This window comes from Histomonas meleagridis (genome assembly GCF_020186115.1).
Source record: "Histomonas meleagridis strain 2922-C6/04-10x chromosome Unknown contig_33, whole genome shotgun sequence".
Taxonomy (NCBI): domain Eukaryota; phylum Parabasalia; order Tritrichomonadida; family Dientamoebidae; genus Histomonas; species Histomonas meleagridis.
Genome location: NW_027150870.1, coordinates 432,280 through 455,399, shown reverse-complemented (window position 1 = coordinate 455,399; position 23,120 = coordinate 432,280). Strand labels below are relative to the sequence as shown.

General features: G+C 25.7%; 5 protein-coding genes across 5 annotated transcripts; 2 read left to right on the top strand and 3 right to left on the bottom strand.

Annotated features, from left to right (window-relative positions):
* Positions 1-380: 380 nt before the first annotated feature.
* Positions 381-830, top strand: GO595_005351 (60S ribosomal protein L27a; the record flags this gene model as incomplete). The annotated part of the gene is made up of 1 exon (XM_067918584.1): positions 381-830. The coding sequence occupies one exon, from the start codon at positions 381-383 to the stop codon at positions 828-830; it is 450 nt and encodes a 149-aa protein (XP_067774564.1).
* A 2,382-nt stretch (positions 831-3,212) lies between these two features.
* Positions 3,213-3,497, top strand: GO595_005350 (uncharacterized protein; the record flags this gene model as incomplete). Its single annotated transcript, XM_067918583.1, has 1 exon — positions 3,213-3,497. The coding sequence occupies one exon, from the start codon at positions 3,213-3,215 to the stop codon at positions 3,495-3,497; it is 285 nt and encodes a 94-aa protein (XP_067774563.1).
* A 7,521-nt stretch (positions 3,498-11,018) lies between these two features.
* Positions 11,019-11,762, bottom strand: GO595_005349 (tRNA (guanine-N(7)-)-methyltransferase; the record flags this gene model as incomplete). Its single annotated transcript, XM_067918582.1, has 1 exon — positions 11,019-11,762. One exon carries the CDS (start codon positions 11,760-11,762, stop codon positions 11,019-11,021), a length of 744 nt encoding a protein of 247 aa, XP_067774562.1.
* Positions 11,763-19,279: 7,517 nt separating this feature from the next.
* On the bottom strand, positions 19,280-20,614 carry GO595_005348 (AGC family protein kinase; the record flags this gene model as incomplete). The annotated part of the gene is made up of 1 exon (XM_067918581.1): positions 19,280-20,614. The coding sequence occupies one exon, from the start codon at positions 20,612-20,614 to the stop codon at positions 19,280-19,282; it is 1,335 nt and encodes a 444-aa protein (XP_067774561.1).
* Positions 20,615-21,064: 450 nt separating this feature from the next.
* Positions 21,065-21,685, bottom strand: GO595_005347 (haloacid dehalogenase-like hydrolase family protein; the record flags this gene model as incomplete). The annotated part of the gene is made up of 1 exon (XM_067918580.1): positions 21,065-21,685. The coding sequence occupies one exon, from the start codon at positions 21,683-21,685 to the stop codon at positions 21,065-21,067; it is 621 nt and encodes a 206-aa protein (XP_067774560.1).
* Positions 21,686-23,120: the final 1,435 nt, after the last annotated feature.

Sequence of the window (23,120 nt, the reverse complement as noted above, 5' to 3'; positions counted from 1 at the left end):
GAGTTGTGAATTTAATAAAAAATGATTTTTTAATGGATTATAATTTTTACATTTTATAACTTTTTCTCTTTCCCGAGCGCTTTGCCTTTTTTTCCCTATAAAAAATTATAACAATAGCAAAACATTTATAAAATTTTAGCAAGATAGATTTTTTAAAAAATTGCTCATATGTCGAAATCTTAATTTACAACAAATTGTATAACGAAAATCAAAACCGAGCATTCAACATTGTTCACCTATCTTATCCTTGAGTACCAAAAATAATTAGCGACCGTTAATTTGGCACACTCCGTTCTGAGCAAATGTTGGTAAAGTTTAGAATCATTGTATCGTATACACAAGAACGTTAAACGAGGCGGTTTGGTCTGACCTTTTGAAGGATGCCAACTCGCTTCAAGAAGTCGAGGAAACTTCGTGGTCAGGAATCAATGGGTTACGGTCGTGTTGGAAAGCACAGGAAATCACCAGGTGGTTGCGGTAATGCTGGTGGTCAACATCATCAAAGAACCTGGTTCGATCGTTATCACCCAGGATACTTTGGTAAGGTTGGTATGCGCAGACTCCACGTATTCAAATGCCGTGAATGGGAACCAATTATAAACATAGATAAACTTTGGACATTAGTTCCAGAAGAAGTTCGCAACCAAGCTGCTTCTAAAAAGCAAGGTGAAGCAGTTCCAGTTATTGATTGTGTTGCTAATGGTTTCTTCAAAGTTGTTGGTCGTGGAGAGCTCCCACAAATTCCATTAATCGTTCGTGCAAAAGATTTCTCTCAATCTGCTGAAAGAAAGATCAAAGCTGCTGGTGGTGCATGTGAAAAAGTTAAGTAAATCAAAATTTCCTGACTAATTAATCATTTAATCATTGTGGTTCAATGAGCTCTCCAAAACTTATTTTTCTTAACGATTGAGGGAAATATAAGTTGTTAATACTCTCTCTGTATTCAGCACTAAAAAAAAAAATCTTTAGCATGGCTTTTTATTCAATTTCTCCATCATCGCATCATGAAGTCATTTATCAGCAGAGCAGATGAAATAAGTTTAATTTGAACAGAACACTAAATTTACTATTAAGAAATATATAATAATAATATATAATTTGCAAATTAAAATCAAAAAAATCCATTTTTAATTGAATATGTATAACCGTTTTCTTATCAGAAATGCAACGTGGTGAAAATAAAAGCAAAGAATGGGAAATGCTTTATATGGCTTACCGTACTATTTTTGACCTCAATAAAGCAAATATTTCTCAATCAGCACATACATTATTTGATATATTTGATAATAATCTCTCATATTCTTTTAATTTAACAATTAGTCAAATGATATATTCATCATTTATTGCGCAGCCTAACGACCCAAATGTATATATAATTTTTATAAATGAAATTGAAGCATTACAAAAAACAAAAAAAGTAAACATAGAATATGTGAAATTTTCACCCAGTTGCTTCTTAAAAAAGCTTCACAGGAATCAAATTATCTCCTTGAAAACATGATTGAACAAAATTTAATTGATAAAAATATCACTAAAAATATTAATTCAAAATATTTTGCACACTATAAAACAAAAAAAGAAAACAAACAACGAACCTATATAGATCCATTTGAAAAACAATTTATCAAAAATTATGAAGAACTATCAAAGAATGATTGGGCACTTCATAAGCAATTAATTAAAGAAGGACATAATCCAAATGAAATTGCAAAAATAATTCGAAAAGATGAAGTAGAAAAACTTCAAGAAATATCATCACAAACAAATTTTGATTTCAACCAGAAAATTGAACCATCACTTTATGAAAGATGTTCGTTTGTCAATCATGAAAATGTTACATTAATTGATTATGCAGCATATTTTGGTTCAGTTAAATGTTTTAAATATTTATTTATGAATGATCCAGACGTTGAAGATACATATGAATATGCAATTGCAGGTGGAAACTTAGAAATTATTCATTTATGTGAGCAAAGTCATTTATCATTTTGGAAACCATACGAAACAGCAATTAAATTTCATCAAAACGATATCTTTAAATATCTTTATGAAAAAGAAGCTTTTAATTCATTTGGAGAAAAATGTGTGTCATATAATAACTATGAAATTCTCTCATTTTTAGAAAAAAAAGGAATGAAGATCAATGATAATATCATTTATAAAACAGCAAGTAAAGGAAATATTTTTCTTATTAAATATTTTCTTGAAGAAAATTTATTATTTTCAAAATATATTGATATATTATTTTTTTCAATTAAATCAGGAAATGTTGAACTCGTAAAATATATTTTAAATCAAGAAGGAATTAATATTAATTTCATGTATATTTGTTTGTTTTATTTAATATTTTAAAATAATAATTGGAAATTATTTAAATTATTTAGAACAGGACTTATGTTAGCATCTGAAAAAGGTCAAATAGAAATAGTTAAATTACTTCTTAAACAAGAAGGAATTGGTATTAATTTTAGAGATATTTATTTGATTTATTTTGTATTTATATTTAAAAATTATATTTGGAATTTGTTAAAATTATTTAATACAGCACTTATTTTGGCATCAAAAAAAGGTAATCTAGAAATTGTCAAATTACTTCTTGAACAAAAAGGAATTGATGTTAATGCTAAAGATATTTATTTGTTTTATTTAAATTTTATTATAAGAATTTTATGTTTTCTAATAATATTTGGAATTTTTTTTAATTTATTTTATACAGCACTTATGTATGCATCTGAAAATGGTCATACAGAAATAGTAAATTTACTTCAGGACCAAGAAGGAAATGATATCGATGATAATGATACTTTTTTGTTTGATTTTATATTTATTTTAATAATTTGATGTTTAAATATAATATTTCAAATTTATTTAAATTTTTTGTTTTTACACTTAACCAACAAGCCTCCAAGATAATGGAGCTCCTTCGACAAGGATGAGTAAAAATTTTATTGCAAACAAAACACCATTTTTATAAATCATGTTTTTTATATAGAATATCATTACTAAATTTACACCTTTATAATGAAAGTTTGATGATCAGTACAGAGACATATAACAAAAAACACAGAAGTATGTTTTGGATAAAAAGTTATGTCTAATCTTACTAACGAAGTTTACCTACTTATCGATTAAAATTTTTATGTGAATATTTTAGAGTTGAAGTGTCAATGGCTAATGAGGAATAGCGACCGTTAATATTAAATTGTGGAGCAATGCAAGTGGCCTCAAAAGCTCCTAATAATAATGACCAAACAAGCGAGCAAACATACAACAATGAAGATGCCCTTAAGCTAGTTAAGTTACACCTTAAGCTTGATAAAATCGAAAGTAACCAAAAGAAATGGGAAAATGAAATTGACGAATCAGAAGCACTAATTGGTAATTTAACATACCAAGCTACAATGGATTTGAACTCACAAAACCATAGGATTCAAATTTTAAATGAGTTAAATGAATACGAAAAGTTATTTACAAATTCCTTCTCATCAAACAACTAATATTCGAATGGAATTGCGTGCAAGTGTTGAGTTTATTTAATAAAAAAATTATATTAACAATAAGTACTTTTAATAATTACATTTATCAAAATTTAAAAAAGAAAATAAAACGAGATAATTTTGTGTAGCTAAAGTTTGTGGCTCTTATTTTTGCTTGGAAAAGATTAAAACCAAATGAAAAACCATGGCATGTGAGATGAAACTTAAAAGACGATGGGCAACTTTGAAGAAGATGAAACGAAGGAAAAAATAAAATCGTTTTTATACTACGCTATATTCACGAACCCCGAAGCTCCATTACTTCATTTAAAATTTGATTTTGATTTTCAACAAATATCTAATATCATTTTACCATTTCTAAACGCAACTTCAAACTTGCCAAATGCTACTGAAATCCAATGGAAAGTTAAGTGTTTTCAACAACGCTTTTCAGAACTAAATAATCAAGAATTTAAGTTCACAGATCCGTCTTTTGACTTTGCTTATCTTGACTTACAAAAAATAAAAGAGCAAGCCGCATCGGTGCTTCTTCAATTTACTAATGGGAAGCGATCACTTCGCAATCTTACAGATCGAGATAAAAATAATTTAGCCTTATTTTTATTAATATTTCGTAAAAATCATCCTGGAATATTCTATTCCATATTTCAAATGTTTCTTCCTATTATAAATACATTTGATCTCCAAAAGCTTTTAAATTCCATTGGCATTGACATCTTATATTTTCTTCAGAAACCATCAGAAAACCTATGTGACAACATTACATTTGATTTAACCGATCTTCCTAAGTATTTTAAATTTGATACCAATTTTCTTTATCCAGAATTTACACAACGATTACAAAAACGATTTACATTATCACATCAATTTCCATCATATATTCCATCCATATTTAATTCCCTTTATTTTTCATTAGTTAATACGAGTATTTCTACGTCCACTTTTTTTGTTGATTTGATTTCACAACTTGTTATCGAACAAGTAATTTCACAAGAATTCGATAAATTTAATGAATTATATGAAATGTTTCCTGATGTTTTACCTTACGTATTATGTAATCATCAACAAATTATGTATTCCAATTTAGAAAGTTTTTTGCCAATATTAAAACTAAAATATAAACCATCAATAGCAACTGAATGTTTAACATGTTTTATAAATGATTTTCAGTTAGCGAATATGATATCATTTGTGACTGCTAATGAAATAACAGTAAATGAATTAAATAGTAAATCATTACCGAAATTTATGGAATTTGTTTTAACGCAAAAAGAAATCTTTGAATTCGAACATTTAAATTATTTTTCTGTTTCTAAAAATGATGTTTCGCTTGATTTTGATTTTATTCGTTGTTATAATATTATAAGTAAATATTTAACTATATTTAAATTATCCGAAAAAAATGTTAAACAATCGATTAATGATATTAAAGAATTATTAAATAATATCAAAAATAAAAGCATTTTAGATATAATAATAATTGATTTGTTTTCTTTATTATTTATACAAAAAGATAATAAATATTTAATACCAATTTCAACTGCTAAAAGTATTATTTCTTTATTATGTTCATTCACTAATAATCAATATATAACAAATGCATTGACTATTATTAAAAATGTTAATTCTTTCGACGATGCATTTAATAGGAATCCAACGCAAATATTTAAAGAAATTGATACTAAAAATTGGGAAATTGCAAATGCTTTAACATCAAATTTATCATTTTATCGGAAATTATTTATTTTTGCTTATTCGATTTATACCATTTTAATTAATGAGAAAATACCAAAAGAAATTGAACAACAAAATAATTTACTTAAACTTGAAATTTCACTTTCAATAAATAATAATATTAATGAAATTCTTAATAAAGAAAAAATAAAAGAATTACAATCTATTGAAATGACTGATTTTGTTATTAATGATGAACAATTTGATGAATTTATAAATGATTTTTCAAAACAAAATTTAGGAATTGATTCAACTGAAATCAAAAATATGATACAAAATCATAAAAATATAACTTATTGGGGCGATAAAAAATGGGAATCAATTCAAGAATTTGTTTATTTGTTTGAAGAATCACCAATTGATTTTATCTCTACGAATTACACGAAAATTATTTCTGATTCAAATACACTTCTAAAATTTATAAATTATTTAAATGAATTTTATAATTATCAAAATTTGGACGATAATAATAAATTCGAATTTAATATAATAAAAGCTATTTCTAATGTGTTTAATTCTGGTGATATTCAACGAGCTGAAAATCTTTCGAAATTATTTAAATTAAATCTATTTGAACTTGTAATTCGAAATAGTAACGATTTTAATATGAATGATGATTTCGTTAAATATTACTCGAAACAATATCCATTAGAAACTAAAGCAATGAATATACAAAAAGAAGAAAATGAAGAAAAAAATATTCAAAATATAAACGAAAAAGAAATTGTTGAAAACATTATTAAAAAAGTTAAAAATAATGAAGAAATTGATTTTGATGATATAATATATCAAATCAATACAAAACCTTTATATGATATATTAATTGAAAATGACGAATTTTCATTTAATGAACAAATGTTAAATTTATTAAATTTAATTAATTATAATTCAATACAAGAAGATAAATCAAAAATTATACGAATTCGTTTACTAAATAAATATAAATCGAATTCATATCAACAATTAATAAATAATTTATATAAATCGAAAGAACATAATGATATCATAAAATATTTAAATAATTCGATTAATTTTGAATCAGATTTAATACAATTCATCGAATTAAGTAAAGAAGATAACGAATTACAAAACATTTTAATAACAAATTACGATGAACATTATCCATTATTTTATGATAAATTAATTGATAATATTTCACAATTATCTTGTTTAAGGAAATTATTACCACAAGATGAACAAAATATTTTCGATTCGTTTTTATCATTACCAAATGAAATACAAAAAGAATCGAAATTTAATGACAAAAACTCAATTGTAAAGGCATTTATTAATCATTCAAACTTAACATTAAAGATCAAAAAAGAAAGTTTAGTAATATTAAATGATAATGATTTGATTTCGATATTAAATTCATTAAATTCGAATGATTTATTATTTTATTATAAATTAATTCAACATTTTGTTCCTTTATTTAAAAACATTGATATAATTTCCGAACATTTTCATAAACATTTTTCTAATCATATAAAATCTATTAATGTTTCATCAATAGAAACTGAAAATTATTCGATTACATTATTAAAACATATTAACACTATTTTTGAAACTATAAATAAATATAATTCCGATTTTGTACAAGTTAAATGTCTTTTCGAATTTGTACAATTACGAATTTATTTAAATTATAAATTTTCATATTCATTTGAAAACTTTGGAACGAATAAATTTGGCGAATATTTATTAAAAATATGTTTTAAGAATGATATTAATTCTGAAGATTTACTTCAAAACATATCGAAATCATTCAACACGAAAATTGAAGAATATTATTATAACGTTTTATTTATTTTGTCCAAAATTGGATTATATTCATATTGCAGAGAATTATTAAACAAATACAAGAAAGAACTTAAAACATTTTATTTTGATTTATATCATGAATATGATTCTAAAGAAGAAGAACAAAATGAAATCCAATCGAATGAAATTATTCCATTCTTTAAGTTATATATTAAGTCATCAATTTTCGATCACAAATTTATCGAAAAATTATTTGAAACGCCAATAAATGAAATACCAAATTTAGTTTCATTAAAATATAATTTACCAACGACAATAAAATCACAAAATGAAAATCCAAATCAAATCAATAACTTAAAATATTATTCGACATATTGTGTAACACCACCAACATCAGTCATAACATTAATATATATCAAGAATTATCGCGTTGTTTATCAAGTTCTGATGAACATTTTAGAAGAAGAGAAAAGATTAAATTTCTTTTTGAATTATATATATTCATCATTGATTAAATATGATCAATTCGAAGAGTTCACTAAGTTTATATTAGAACAAGATCCCGATTTTATCGTAACAGGTGATTTATTTGTTAATGTTTCGTCTTATTTCGAACAACATTTAATGGGCCAAAACGCTTTATCGATATATAATTTCAGACATCAATTTGATGAAGCTGCAAAAATTGCAATACAATTGTTCCATATTGATACAACTGACGATAATAGACTGTATCATATAGCTATGGCGTACTCGTATTTGTCTCAAGCGTTGGATTATAGAAATAATCCGCAAAAAAATCTTTCGCCAAAATATATTCCTTCGGATCTTTATACAAATGATTTGGAAAGAATGTTAATAATGGTTGATATACAAACGAAGTTTTGTGAGTTCTGTTATAACCAAAGAATCGACTTTTTGCCCGAATTCGATATAATCGAAAATAATGAAAATTGTGGAAACGTTTGCGCGTTATGTAAATTTTACAAAATTATGAATTCTGAGGAAAAGTCGGCGGTTCATAAGAAATTGATCGTAGAAAAAGCTGATGAGATATATTCAAAATTGATAAAATCTTTGAATATAGAAACGGTTATTGTGATTTCGAATTTAGCAAAATTTGTTGCTCAACAAAATAATAACGTAATTTTGGAATTTATGGAAAAATTCGCTGAAAATGAACCACTTGAAAAATCGTTGTTGTTGCCTTTGTTGATTAGAAGTGTTGCAACAACAAATAAATTTGGTGTTATTAAAGATTTGTTAAAATTCGAAAAAGATGATAAAGCTAAAATGTTACTGTACTTGGAAAATGATTTAATAGAAGATGCAATGGAAATGGCAAAGAAAGTAAAGGATAAGAAAATAATTCCTTTAATTCAATATAGGGCATCGCAGCTTGGATTAAAGAAATTTACTTGAAAAATGTATATAAACAACATTTGATTGTTCAATGATATTTGATCTCTTTTTTAATTAATCCGACATTATATTTAATAAATCATCAATAGTGTTTGTAAGTATATTAATGATAAGTAAGAAAACCCAGTTAACTGAATTAAATAACATATTCAGAAAAAAATAAACAAAAATTTAAAATTCATAATCATCTATTCAATATATAAATAGATATATGATAATATGACAAATTCTTATTCCTATCTTATATTATGATGAACAGCTTTAAAACATAGTACATCTCATAAAATTCCTCATTTTACGTTATCTCAGATAAAATAAATAAAACTTTATGAATTTAGATGATGCTTAAAATATATATTGCTTAAGCAATATTTTTTTTGCAATTCATCATGTATACAACAATAAACCAGTCAAAATTGAAAAAGTTTGATAGATTCAATACCAACGATAATATTCAGTGAATTTTGATTGGTTTATCAATGATTTTTTAACATATTATTTGGCCAGAAAACCCCCAGCCAAAACTCCTCTTTTTGACACATTTTTACAACCACAGAATTTTGAATTACATTTCAATTTTGTGTGCAAATTTTCCGTTTTACTTTGTTATTCATTCGAACAAATAAATCATTTCTCTTGAATGCATAGAAGGGAATATAAGCGAAAAGCACAAGACATCCTTTTAGAAGATGCCTCAAATGTAATTTCGAATATGGAAGAATGGAAAGAAGAATGGCCATTTCTACTTGAAAAATTAAAATCATTAAGAATTGAATTACGTATATCAGCATTAAAATCAATGAACAAAATTCTTGCTTCCCAGTTTGTTGGAAGTGAAATTATGCCTTTTCTAAATGATACTGTTTTATCACTTATCCCTTGTATCAAAAAATTTTCAACAATAAAAGAACACAACAAAGCATTAAAAACCATTTGCCTTCTATCTCTTTCTACTTTTGATGAATTTCAAAAGTATGCACTTTCCATACTTAATGAATTAATGCCATCAATCTCAGAAATTACGCCAGACCAAAAAAAGCAATATTCCACTGTTGCTTTTATTATAACATTTTCTGTCGATAATGAAGTTACTTGTTTAAATGTGGTTAATAAATTTATTGACTTCATTCTTACAAGAAACGTTCGTTCTAATCTTAAATCAGCTTCTGTTTCCATGATCATTGATGCCATTTCACTTATTTTATGTTCATTCCAAGAAGTTGTTATTGCCAAAGAACTATTAAACAAATTGATATCATTAATAGACATTGGAATTAGTAGTAAATCCATCGAAGTTGTATGCTCAACTATTACCTTAATTTCCATTATCTATGAAGCATTAGATTCGATTCATCATACTCCTGATGACGATGATAATTCTATACTAATATCCAAAAACTTTTTATTTAAGTATAGATCCAAGATTTTCTCTCTTCCATATAGCTTCAACAACAAAAAGGACCGAAAAGTCATCAACAAAATCGCTTGTAAAACCGTTTTCGAAATTGAGGAAGGTAAAGAAACGGTTTTAGCTATCAATTATCCGCCGATACACATAAACGGCCTCCGAAATAATTTAATTCTAAATTCCATCAAAACTAAAGTTTTCCCATATTTAAATGAGCAAATGAAAAAGAATGTTAACATACAACAAATGTTCGGATATAGTTTACTAAGTGATAAACAAACACATAAAGTGATCTCAAAAATGAAGGCTGACATTAGTAACGAAAGAGCATTAAATAAGAAAGAAAGAGAAGCATTGGTAAAGAAGAACAGATATCAAAAGGATTTAAGGGGACTAGGCGACGATGAATTCTTTGATATGGCTGCCGGAAAACCAGACTTCATTTTCTTGTGATCGTAATAAATTTTTATTATTAAATTTTTTTTTTATATTTTACATCAAACCAAAACATTATTAACATATAAATTGAGCGTTCATTGGGTATATCATTAGACTGATTAATAAAAAGCATTTATTGACATTTTTCGAATTAACAATAATTACTAAACTTTTTCAAAAGATTTTAATGGTATTTTAAAAATTATGAGTTTAAAACAGCACTCGATTTAGAAGTATAAATTAAGCAATAAAATTATTTAAAACAGCACTCGGTTTTGCATATCCTAATTTCCATACTGAAATAGGTAAATTATTTCAAACATTTCGAATGAATAGATAAATTTCATAAATAAAAAAATATTATCATAAAATATTTTGACTCTTTTCTCCACATTGATTTATTGCCAAAGATTTGGTTTAATTTCATCATAAAATAATAATGTTCCATTAAACATATTGTGATTGAACTGATGGAATAATATTATTCCAAAATGCTAATGCATCTATTTTTTGAATCTTAAAATTTCTTTGCAAGGAAGAATTAGATTACTATCGTTCAGCGATAGAATTTCTTTAAATTTTTCATTCAATTTTAATAGTTCCAAACCGGCATTTATTTACAAGTTTTAATTTGATAAATTAACATAAAATAAATGATTTTCATTAGAAACATTTTTCATTTAATCAAACAAATTCATTTGTTTTTAAATATGCATTATGTAAATTATTGATCTCAATAAACATCTTTTTAATATGGTTTATTGATCTGCTTTTGGTGCTGCTATTCTTTTGAAAACAGCTGAAAATTTGTCACCTCCATTACGTGCTACTTTTTTGCTCTCTTCTGTTGCTGTCATTGCAATTTGAAGATCTTCATCATTAGATGGATCAGCAATTCTTTCAAACAATGGATGTGATTCGATGATTGGAACAGCAAAATCAAAATATGTCTTTACATCGGTCACCAAATAAAGAAGAGCTCCTTCTTTGAGAATGAATGCATATTCATCCATAAGTTGTGGAGAGATAATCCTCCATTTTGTCTTCCTTTTCTTAAAGTGAGGATCTGGAAATAGGATGAAGATTTTTTCAATTGTATTTGGCTTTAAATATCTCATTAAAGTTCTCATTGTATTTCCCCATTGTACTGCAACGTTTGAAGCTTTCCCAACCCTACGTAAAGCCTTGATTTTCTCATTAACATATGTTGTAACTGTCAATCTGATTTCAAAGGCAAGAATTAAATTATTTGGGTATTTTGGAGCTAATGCAAAGCTAAGACCTCCATATCCACAACCTATATCAAGAATAGTTGGGTAGTGGTTTTCAATTTGGCAATCGGGTTCAGAAAGGATAGGATAAAATTCAGTCCAATCAACTTCTTCTGGTCTTAATGGATAAGGGATATCTCGATCACTAAGTGGATTACAGTGAGCTCTTTGACGGTAATCGCCTCTCTTTGGCATTCCTGGAATCTTTTCGTCTTCTTCTTGTTCAGTCATTCTGTGTTCGAGCGTGTCACTTTTTACCGTTGTACGTTAATCAAAATCAAAATTTTTTAAAATTAATTTCTTCTATTTTTTTTTTAATTTAAATAAATTCATGCTTTTATCTTTCTTATTTTATTTATTTATCAAAAAATATTTTAAACGATTTATTCAAATGTAATTATTAAAAAAAACTTTTTATAAATTATTAAGTTAAAAATAATAAAGAGATGAGAAGATTGAAAATGTCCGCGGTATTATGAGCGCCAAATAAAATAAGTAATAGTTAATTTTACATATAAGTTACTGTTATTCCTCAATTTAGTCAATGTTATAAAATCTTTTTTAAAAAATGATTTTATGGCAAGTTAACATTTATAAATAGCTTTAACACTTATGTTTTCTTTTCAATATTTGATTTTAAATCTATTATTTTTAGATTATATTATAATAAAGAAGTTCAAATATTGAATAAGTTATAAATAGATTTTCTCCAATTATTAAAAAATTTTACATTTATATTTCAACAGAAATATTTATTTATCAGAAATTTTATAATTATTTTTTCCAACTCGAGCAACAATATTCCACTAAAACCAAGGAAATGTCTGAAATTATCAAGATTTACATCCATTATGATCGATTCAAGCAACCATTAGTTGTAAGTGTTTCAAAAGATGATTTAATTGGTTCAATTGTTCCACAAAATGAAAGGTCATCTTTTTTAATATACAATGGTGAGATTCTTCTATTTTATTTATCTTTTTCTTTTTATGACATTACAAATGAATCACATTTATTCAAAGTCAATATTTCATTAACAATTAATGGGGAACAATTTCAAAGACATCATCAAATTCCAATAGATGTTTACAATTTATATCTAAGAACTCTTGAACAATTTGAAGAAGCAAGGTTGCTTGATTGTTTAATGATGAAAATTGAAACAAATAGATCTTGTTACCAAAAAGTAGTGCAAGAAATCTATCGAATGGAGACATGTTGTTATAATAATATCAACACAAACATTGGAATTTCACCAAATTCTCCATCTACTGAAGCACTACCACCTCCTTGGTTTAGTACACCTAATAATAATAATCAATAAAAGTCAAAACTATCTTTTTTAATATTTTTTATTCATGGAAACATTTATTTTGATATACAAATAATAATTATTATGAAGGAAGAACTAGTTCAGGAGAAAGATATAACATAATTGTGGTTAAATCTGCATCGATTACCTTTTCAAGTTCGACATGTCCTTCACATTTCTGTCGAACTGCTTTTACTAAACTATAAATTTTTATTAAATTATGTTCACTCATTCCATGGCAAATTACATCGATTGAAAAATGTAATAACTCATCAAGAAGAATCTCGAATGAGCAAACTTTACATTTCACTGATGTAAATATATTCGATTTTATTAATTTCGAAGCAAAAGAATGTAAACTTTCACTTGTTTCTATTTTCTTTGATTGTAAATGTTTTACTAATGAATCAGTACTAACAATACCTGCAAATGCTGCATAAGGATTCTTTTGTTTAACTTCATTTATACAAGCACTAATAGCATTAATTATTTCCATTGTATATGAATATAAAAGATGTCGAATTGTTGAACTACAAATATTTTTTGTATGTGAAAGTGCAACCCAATTTGATTTAGGAGTATTAAGTCCATTCTTGCCTTGATCAAAACCAACAGAAAACATTAAATCATAATCATTCTCATTTTGAAATGAAAGAGGATTAGAAACTCCAATAATTTGTCCATGAAGTGGATGGTTAACGGTCTTCATGTATCGGTGATCGGTGGCGGTTATGAATGGAAATATGTTTTGAGGTGTTGAATAAGGATATACAAGAGATGCAATGCCCAAAACAGCAGAGCATGCAGCAGTCGGTGTAGATCCATAAACTAGAATCGATTTATTAAGAATAGCAGCTTCCCATAATTTAAGAATATCTCCTGTACGATTATTATCAATGAGATAAGAAACGGAAAAACTGCTAAAGAGATCAATACCAAAAAAATGTGAATTCATATAATAAATTTTACATTGTGGACTCCAACCAATTCCAGCGATCATATCGAAAAGTTGATTATGATTAGAAGGGAGGCTTACAGGGAGGCTACCATCCAACGTTGGAATTTCTTGAATTTGGCCTTTAATAGTTGGGAACAATGAAATAGATTTATCCACAAAATCACTTATTAATAAAAAAATATCTGAAGGTAACATATCCACTGGTGATAATGTTGAATGTAATATTCTCGAAAAAAGATATATATAAGGATATTTTGTGACAATAACAAAAGATACTTGACGATGACCTCTTGGCTCAGATTCATCTACTTTCGAAGTAAATATACAATAACAAAAAAATTCGTCGATATTAAATACATAAAGAAGTGATTTCGACGGAACTTGTACAACAGTATCCGGAAACGAACAACTTTTCAAAGACGCGATTTGGCTTTCGCTCAACGTAATACCGCCGACTGATTCCACAATTTGTGGCCCATTCGTTGCATCGAAATGAAGATAGAAAACAGACGCTTCATTCATAAAAAGCGTTTTTTTTAACGGTCAAAAATAGTCATTATATTGTATGGTTTACTCAGAACGATAAAATATTTTGGAAGAAGTCATTCAGTTATTAAATGATTTTCTAAATAAAAGAATCGATGTTAATGAATTAAATAATGCAATTAACGTGATGACAAATGACGACAATTCAATTCTAACGTTTTTGAATATATTGAAAAATAATTATTCGAATTTCCAAATTTCGTTTCTGATAATCGGATGCATTCGAATTTACATAAGCAAACGCGAATATTTTCCCAACGAATTCGCAAATTTCATATTTCCGATTTTTCATGAAATATTAATTCGACAACATATTTGTCACAAAGAAATCTGTGCAACATACAAACGAATTGCAGTGGTATTTCTTCATAGGTATTCATTTGATCCATTTTTTGTTTTTGTGATAAATCAAATCCATATTTCTCCAAGTGAACCATTGTTTCGATGTTTAAAACTAATGTCGAAACTTCATTTACTTTTAGGAAATAATTTTCTTTCGCCGGAAATTATTGAGAAATATTGGATTTGCATTTCGTTGTATTTGAACAATTATTCGATATATTTGAAATATGTTTTAAGTGTAATCAAAAACATTTTTACAAACTTTAATTCGCAAATGTTAATACAGAATTTAATGAATTTAATGGAAATGTTAAATATTACTGATGAAACACAAAGGAAATGTTTGCATCAAATGATAAACATTTTTTCTGATTTTGAGTTATATCATTTTAAAGAACAAATTATTTGTAATTGTTATAATATATTACGAATACTTTGTACTAATTATATTGAAGAACGTAATTTCATATGTTCATTACTTATGTTTTTATCAACTAATTCAACAATTTCTTCATTTCCAAATGATTTCATCCAAATATTAATTCATTCATCGATATTATCTCCGACAGATATCAATGACTTCTCTGTAAATCCGTATATTTTCTATGACTTTGCGTATAACAATAAAAAAGAATTAAATCGAAATAATCCACGAAACATAATAATTCATTGGATTAATTCTCTGTATAAACAAATTCCGAATTTTGATAATTTGTTTCTGATAGAAAATCCAATCGAATCTTCTTTATATTTATTGTCCGTATTTCCTCCAAATGATTCTTTAGTTGGTTATTGTAATTTCGTAATGAAAAAGAATTTAAATGTATTCGAGACATCGACTTTTTTATATTTACTTCCAAATCTTTTGAAGTTAAATTCATTTACGGATTATAATTCGTTATTTATATATACATTAAATTATATAAATACGGAAATACATTTAATATATACAAATGCATTAAGAATTATTAGGAAATTATTACATAAAAATTTTGTTATTAATAATTTCGAATTAATTAAATTTAATTGTAATTTATGTATAACTGATGAATTTTCAATAATTTTAAATTATATCATTAAAAATAATATTTTTTCTGTCGAAATATTCGAAGTTTTAATGAATTCAATTGTTTCATCATTACAAAATAATTATCAAATATATTCTCTTCATTATGATTTAGATGCATTAACTTATGTTTTAAATACAAATTTATGTTTCGATAATTATATAATTTTTGTTGATTTAATTCCGAATTTAATTAATGATAATTTCCCTTATGAAATATGTGATACAATTATAGAGTTTTTGATTTGTATTGTACATAAATCGTTTGAATGTTTTAATGTATTTTGTAATTGTTTTATAAATAATTTCGAAAATTTACCAATTGAACAAATTTCAAATATATTTCTAAGTATAATTCCAGTAATACAAATACATTTTCCAATTCTCGAACAAATTTTTGTTATCTTTTTAAGTTTTGTTAATGATAAAAATAAAGAAATTGAAATTCGAATTTCTTCTTCAGATGTTATAAGTTATATACTTCAAAGTAATAATACATTAAATATCAATGAATTAATAATATTTTTGTTGAATGATTTCGATGATTATTGTGACAAAATAATTTATCTTGAAATTACTGCATCGATAATATTTAATTATCCATATGAAGTCGTTTCAAATTTATTAAGTCATTACTTGAATTATATTAATTTCCCAATTCATCGTTTATATGATAAGGAATTACAAACAGTTTCATTGTACAACAAAAGAAATTATATTAATAACTTCAATCAATTATTCGAATTCGTAATTAAACGTGAAATAAATTGCGACATATTAAATGAACCAATGTATGAATCACCAATTCATTCATATTACCAAAAAATAATAAATTTCCAACATCTATAAGTATATTTTCAAGAAATCCAAAAATATATATAATATTAAACAAGTTCAGAAATTGATGAAGTTACTGAACTTATTTTTCGATAGGAAACATAAAGAAATAATTTGATATTTGATGATTTTTATGTTTTGTTTTATGTAAATTTATAATTTTTGTTGTAAGTTGATATAATTCATCGTTTGGTTTAATATGTTTTTGATATTCTTTACATATCATTAAACTTTTTTGATTTAAAAGTGGTTCAATGACTTCAATTATTTTATCAATGTTATAATTGTCGTTAATAGTTAAATATATTACAAATGGAATTGACGCTTCAGGAAATAATCCATTAATTATTGTTTTTGACTTCAAAAATGTTTTTCTTAAATGAATCTGTTGATTTAATGAAGTTATAGCCAAATCTTTAACAGAAGAATTTATATCTGTTGAAAGTATTATTAGAAATGACAAGAAGCAGATGTGAAGTTTTGGGTTTTTTAAAGAATTGTTTAGTATTGTAACTGCTTTTTTCCGAATAATAATATTTGAATTTTTCATAATTTGCGAAAGGAATTTAAAATTTGTTAAATTAATTTTTGTTGGATTTATACATAGATATTGTAACATCGATTGTAATGTTTCCAATGGATAATTTTTATAATAATAAAAATGTACTTTTTCGACTTCAGTTTGATCTAAACTTTTTGACATTAATAATAAAATTTTTATAATTTTTTTAGGTAAATTATTATCCAATTTAAATATTTCTTTTGTAATTAATTTTGGATTTTCTAAATAATAATAAAATTTGATTTGCGTTATATAATAAATTGAAGTAATATCAATATAATAACTTTCAATCATTGTACGAATTACTATAAATTGATTTGATTTCGAAGTAATTATTTCATTTTTCCATTGTTTTATTAACTTCGCAATTGATATAATTGACTTATTACTATTAATTTTCGTTAATTCCGAAAGAATTTTCTCTTTATTAATAATAACATCAGATAAATTTGGTATAATCGAAAGAATTGTTTCATCAATGTTAGTAATCAAATAATCAATATAAGGTTCAAATAATTCTGGAAAATATTTTGATGTATATTTCATTAATTGTTTATTTCGTGTTTCAATAATATCATTAATTGGAATTTTGATTTTTTGACACATTATAATATATTCATTAGCAAATTCTTCGTTTGTTATATTTTTTAATATTTCTTTGTTATGTTTCGAGTTCCATATTTTAACTGAAGGAAGAAATTTGTTCCATAATGAAACATTAATATGTTTTTCTATTTGTTCATTATTAATTCCATTTAAAGTCCATTCTTTAATTATATAATAATTTGATTTTAATTCTTTTATCACATCGAAAAATTCATTTTTTGGTTCAGCAATTTGATATAAATCGATGAAATTTAAATTTGATAATAATAACGAAAACGCATAAAATACAACGAATTTGTTTTCATGAAATATATTTAATATATCAGTAAAATAATTTGAATATCCTTTTGTTATTTGATCACATAATAATGAAATTGCTATTTTCCGAATATTTAATGATTTGTCATTAATTAACGCTGTAATATTAAATAAGTTATTTTTAATAGTAATAAAATTAGTCAAACAACAAATTCGTACGTTTTCATTTGGATCATAAATTCTTTCTTTACATATTCGAGTAATTAATTCATCGAATTCATTAATACTTATTAAAAGTTTCGATATTTTTATTATGATAATTCTAACTTTATAATATTTATCATTTTGTCGACTTAAAACAAATTTTAATGATTCAATATCATCATCAATAATTTCATTTTGTTGAATAACTTCATGAATTATTTTTAACGATTTATATCGCGTTGAATCATTTTCATTAATTATACCGTTTTGCATTGTATTAATTACAAATCCAATTGAAAGTTTTAACATTTTAATAAGTTTCATAAAGACTTCTAATGATTCCGTTTGTGATAAATATAAATGATATGTTTGAAAGAACTCAACTTGATTTTGGAAACTAATGTTCATTATAATTGTTTCTGCTTTTTCATTTGTTGTTAAACTTTGTGATAATATTTTGATTTGTTCTTGCGTGATTTTGTCTGATGAATTTAACATTCCAATAATAAAATCAGTTGAAATATGTAAATTCATATTTAATAAATTTGCAAATAATTCATTTTCACATGCTAATCCATTCACTAATAAAAATGAATCTGTTTTTAAGAGAATTTCTAATGTCTTTTCTATGATGTAATTCTCTTGTAAGTCATTGCTGCTATAACATGGAAATATTGAACTAAATAAAAAAAATGTTTCATTAAGTTCTCCAATTGTGTTCAAAGGAATTATTGGTGCAAATTTATAAAAACTTTCTGCAAAACATTGTGAAAGATAGATCCGAATAATATTTGAAGGATGTGTAAGGTAATTAGTTTGATTAATTATCGAAACTAAAAAAAATTTAACATCTTCAAAACCAGGATTTTTATCATTTAAAAAATCAATGAAAGACTTTAACATACTAACAACAACAATTGAAGATTGACCATTTTTAGTTAATTTGCTTAGCAACAAATTTAACATTTTTCATTACAACATCAAATTTAACATCAATCAAACAACGATCAAAATCAATTCAAAATAATTTTGTATACTTTATTTTACTTTATTATTATTATTCACTAAGATCCTGAAAAGGACCTTCTGAATGGAAAGAAGCTTCACTTGGTTCATCAACCAAGTTCACAAATGTGTTTCCATTACTAAATGAGAACCCTTGGAAATATTTACCTGATCCATGAACGGGATTCACATATGAATCGACTGGTGGTTCATCAGTAAATTCCTTTTCGAAGTTATTTATAACTTCTTGGCTTTCAGTTATGGGCACAAACATTGGTTGTACTCTTTTTTGTAATACGTCATCAAAGTTAACAGATGACATAAATTCCGAATTTTTAACTTCGTTAAATCCTGCTCGTTTCTTAGGATTCTTTTCTAATAGCATTAATACAAAGTCTTGGAACTCTTGTGGAGTGGAAAGTGGAAATTGTGGTTTACATTCCATAATGTTTTTATAGAGTTTTGCTCTGTTTTGATTAGAAAAAGGTGTTCTATGAAATACAAGTTCATATGATAATATTCCTAATGACCACCAATCAACACGATTATCATAATTTTCATGTCGCATTACTTCTGGTGACATATATTCTGAGGTACCACAAAAAGTGTTCATTTCTGTGGACTCATACAAAATTTTGGATAGGCCAAAATCGGTTAATTTGATGTGGCCTTCAGTATCAATTAATATGTTCTCTGGTTTTAGGTCACGATAAACAATTCCATTAGAATGAAGATATTGAAGACAAAGTGCTATCTCAGCAATGTATAATTTGATGTCTTCAATTTGAAATGTTTGTCGTTGAAGATAAAAAAAAAGTTCTCCACCAGGAACAAACTCTTCAACTATATAAAATTTGGAATCGGATTGAAAAGCAAATTTAAGTTGAACAATAAACGGAAAATCAATCTTGGCAAGAATATTACGCTCAGTAAGTACTGTGTGGATTTTGCGAGACTGAATTAGTTGAGACTTACGAATGCTTTTTATAACAAGTCGTTCTTTAGTATCAGTTTTTTGTACAAGCATCACTTTACCACAATATCCTCGGCCTATGACAGATATAACCTGGAATTGCTCCATGGAAAGTGTGCTTCTAGGAACGTTACAACTTCCAATTGCCATAACCCATCGAAGCATTTTATCTTCATCTTCAAAATCAAATGTATGTGAAGAATCTCCTGTAATTGTAAATCGGTTTAAGTTGCTTTTGTCGTGAATTTGTATCTTTGTGTTTTCTTTAATTTGGATTTGAATATCTAGCTTTTCGCAGCTTTCATCTTTGTATAATGTAAGAACAGTGGAATTAAGCACTGCGTAACGTTTGGTGAACACGCCAATGATGTTTTTACGGCGTAACCATCCGGCAAGCTCGGGCTTAAAATCCATTTGAATACAAAAAAAGCGCACCGATCATGTAAAACATTTAATGTCATTTTGATCGAAAGCACTTTTCAAATATGCATGAGTTTTACGTAGTAATTCTACTGTATTTAACATTTATTTTGTCGATTCATTTGGCGTTAACCAAATCCGCATGTATGCCTAACTTGTAACTATGATTGAGAAAAATTGTGATCATCAGTGTGATTAAGTCACAACTTAATTCAAAAGAAAATTATATGTTTTAAGTTCACCACCAAGCAGGTGCTAGTTTTGTTTTAACAAAGTAAAATGATAAAACTAATTAGACTTTATAAGGTATCTTGGATATAGCCAGATAAAAATTGAAAAGTACGTTTATTTTTTATGTAATTATTTGAATGAAACATAATCGTTTTCATATGAAAGAAATCATGATCGAGAACAGAACAACATATTAACAAATTTTATTGTTTATTAAGGTTCCCAATCAAATACATTAAAATCAAAATCTTTGAAAGACCGAACGACGTAGGATGGTGTTGCATTGAATTTCTTCATGTATTCTTCATACGGTTCTGTGCCACTTGCGAGGAAAACAGATGCCATTCCAGCAGTATTTGCAGCAACAATTCCATTGTATGAATCTTCAAAAATCAATATATTTTCTGGTTTGAAGTCACCTAACTTAGCGGCTGCTTTCAAAAATATCTCTGGAGATGGTTTTGCGTGAGCAACTTCATCACCACAAATTTCTTGAGAGAAGTTCTTGAAAAATTCTTGGAGATTTGTTTTCTTCAGTTCATGTGAATCTCTATGAGAACCTGTGGCAACAGCCAATGGCAATCCCATCTCTTTTAATTTTAAAACTACGTTGTCAACATATGGAACTAATTTTGTATTTAAAAACTTTTTTTGGAGTATTTCTGCTCTTCTGTGAACAAATTCATCTGCTGTCATATTTAGCTTGAATTCTTCAACTAATTTTTGTGCAAAATCTTTTTCTGATAAACCATTGACCATAATCTGGAAAGAGTCTGGATAAGGAAATCCAATAATTTCAGAATTTGCTTCAGCATACATTGGTATTGTATCCATTAGGGTACCATCGCTATCGAAAACAACAGCTTTTATTGGATGATTCCAGCATTTCATGATTTGGTTTTGGTCATATCACGACGATAGCAAATAAATAATTCAATTTCGAATGGTCGTGAATTTGAGGGTATCTTTTCTTTGATGATTTTTATGAATCTGGTAGATATAAATATCAAAACTTCAGAACAAAATCTTTGATTTTTTTCCGCATATTTTATGCAATGTAATTTAAAATTTTAATGTTATATATAGTTTTAAATTAGATCTAATTAAAAATAAGAAACCACTGTAAATTATAATAATCAAAGTTTAAAATTAAATTTGTTTGCATCTCACCACATAAAATGAAAAAATTAATAAAAATTAAAGCAATTTAAACTGAACAAAAATATTGATTTATTAAAAAAAATCGCATTTCAAATTGTTGTGGATGTATAATCAATAAAATATATATTTACATATGAACAAAACGATCTTCAACAAATGGATCATCTTCCATTTTTGCCATTTGACTAATAACAGAAAATTCTTTTGTTGAATGTCTTTCGTTCCAATACTTAAAGCTTTTTCTTTATTTTTGTTTTTGTTTCGTTGATGAATAATTAAAATAACAATTAGTCATAATTATAATTAATTTTTTTCACTATAAAAGTACACACATTTAAATGTGTTACAATCATTAAATTTATAAGTTTCAATAACATATGCGTCTTTCCCAATGGATACAGTGGTTAAATCATTGCAAAACGAAAATAAACCTTGAAATTGTAGTTCAAATTGTTTCAATCATATTAATGCAAAAGTCTATGTATCAAATACATATGAAGATACAAAATTCGGTCCATTAACTGTGCAACAAACTACACTTACAGGCAATGAATGCCTACCATCAGGATATTCACCAATTTTAACAAATACATATTCATATTCGCCACAAACATCAAATTACACACTTTCTTAACAAAGCGAAACATTACCAGATACAAATACATTGATATATCAATAACAAATTCATATACTCACTCATTAACATATATATATTTACCAACACTAATGAAAACATATACTAATTTAACATCATATACACATTCTCATTTCTTGTTTAGTACAATATATAGTAAATTAACATATTCATAAATCATCAACACCTTTAAAATTGTAAAATAGCTTCTTAAAAATAAATATACTGATGTCAATATTAGAAATATTTGTTTATTTTATATACAATTTAAATTAATAATTTAATATTTTAATGAATATTTAGTGATTATTCAAAATTTTTGTACACTATTAAATGAAGCCATAAAACATGGTTATATAGATATAGTTAAAATACATCTTACATAAGAAGGAATTGATGCAAATAATAAAGAACATTTTGATTATTAATTAGAAATAATTTTATTTTATAAACAAATTAAAATGAGTGAAACAA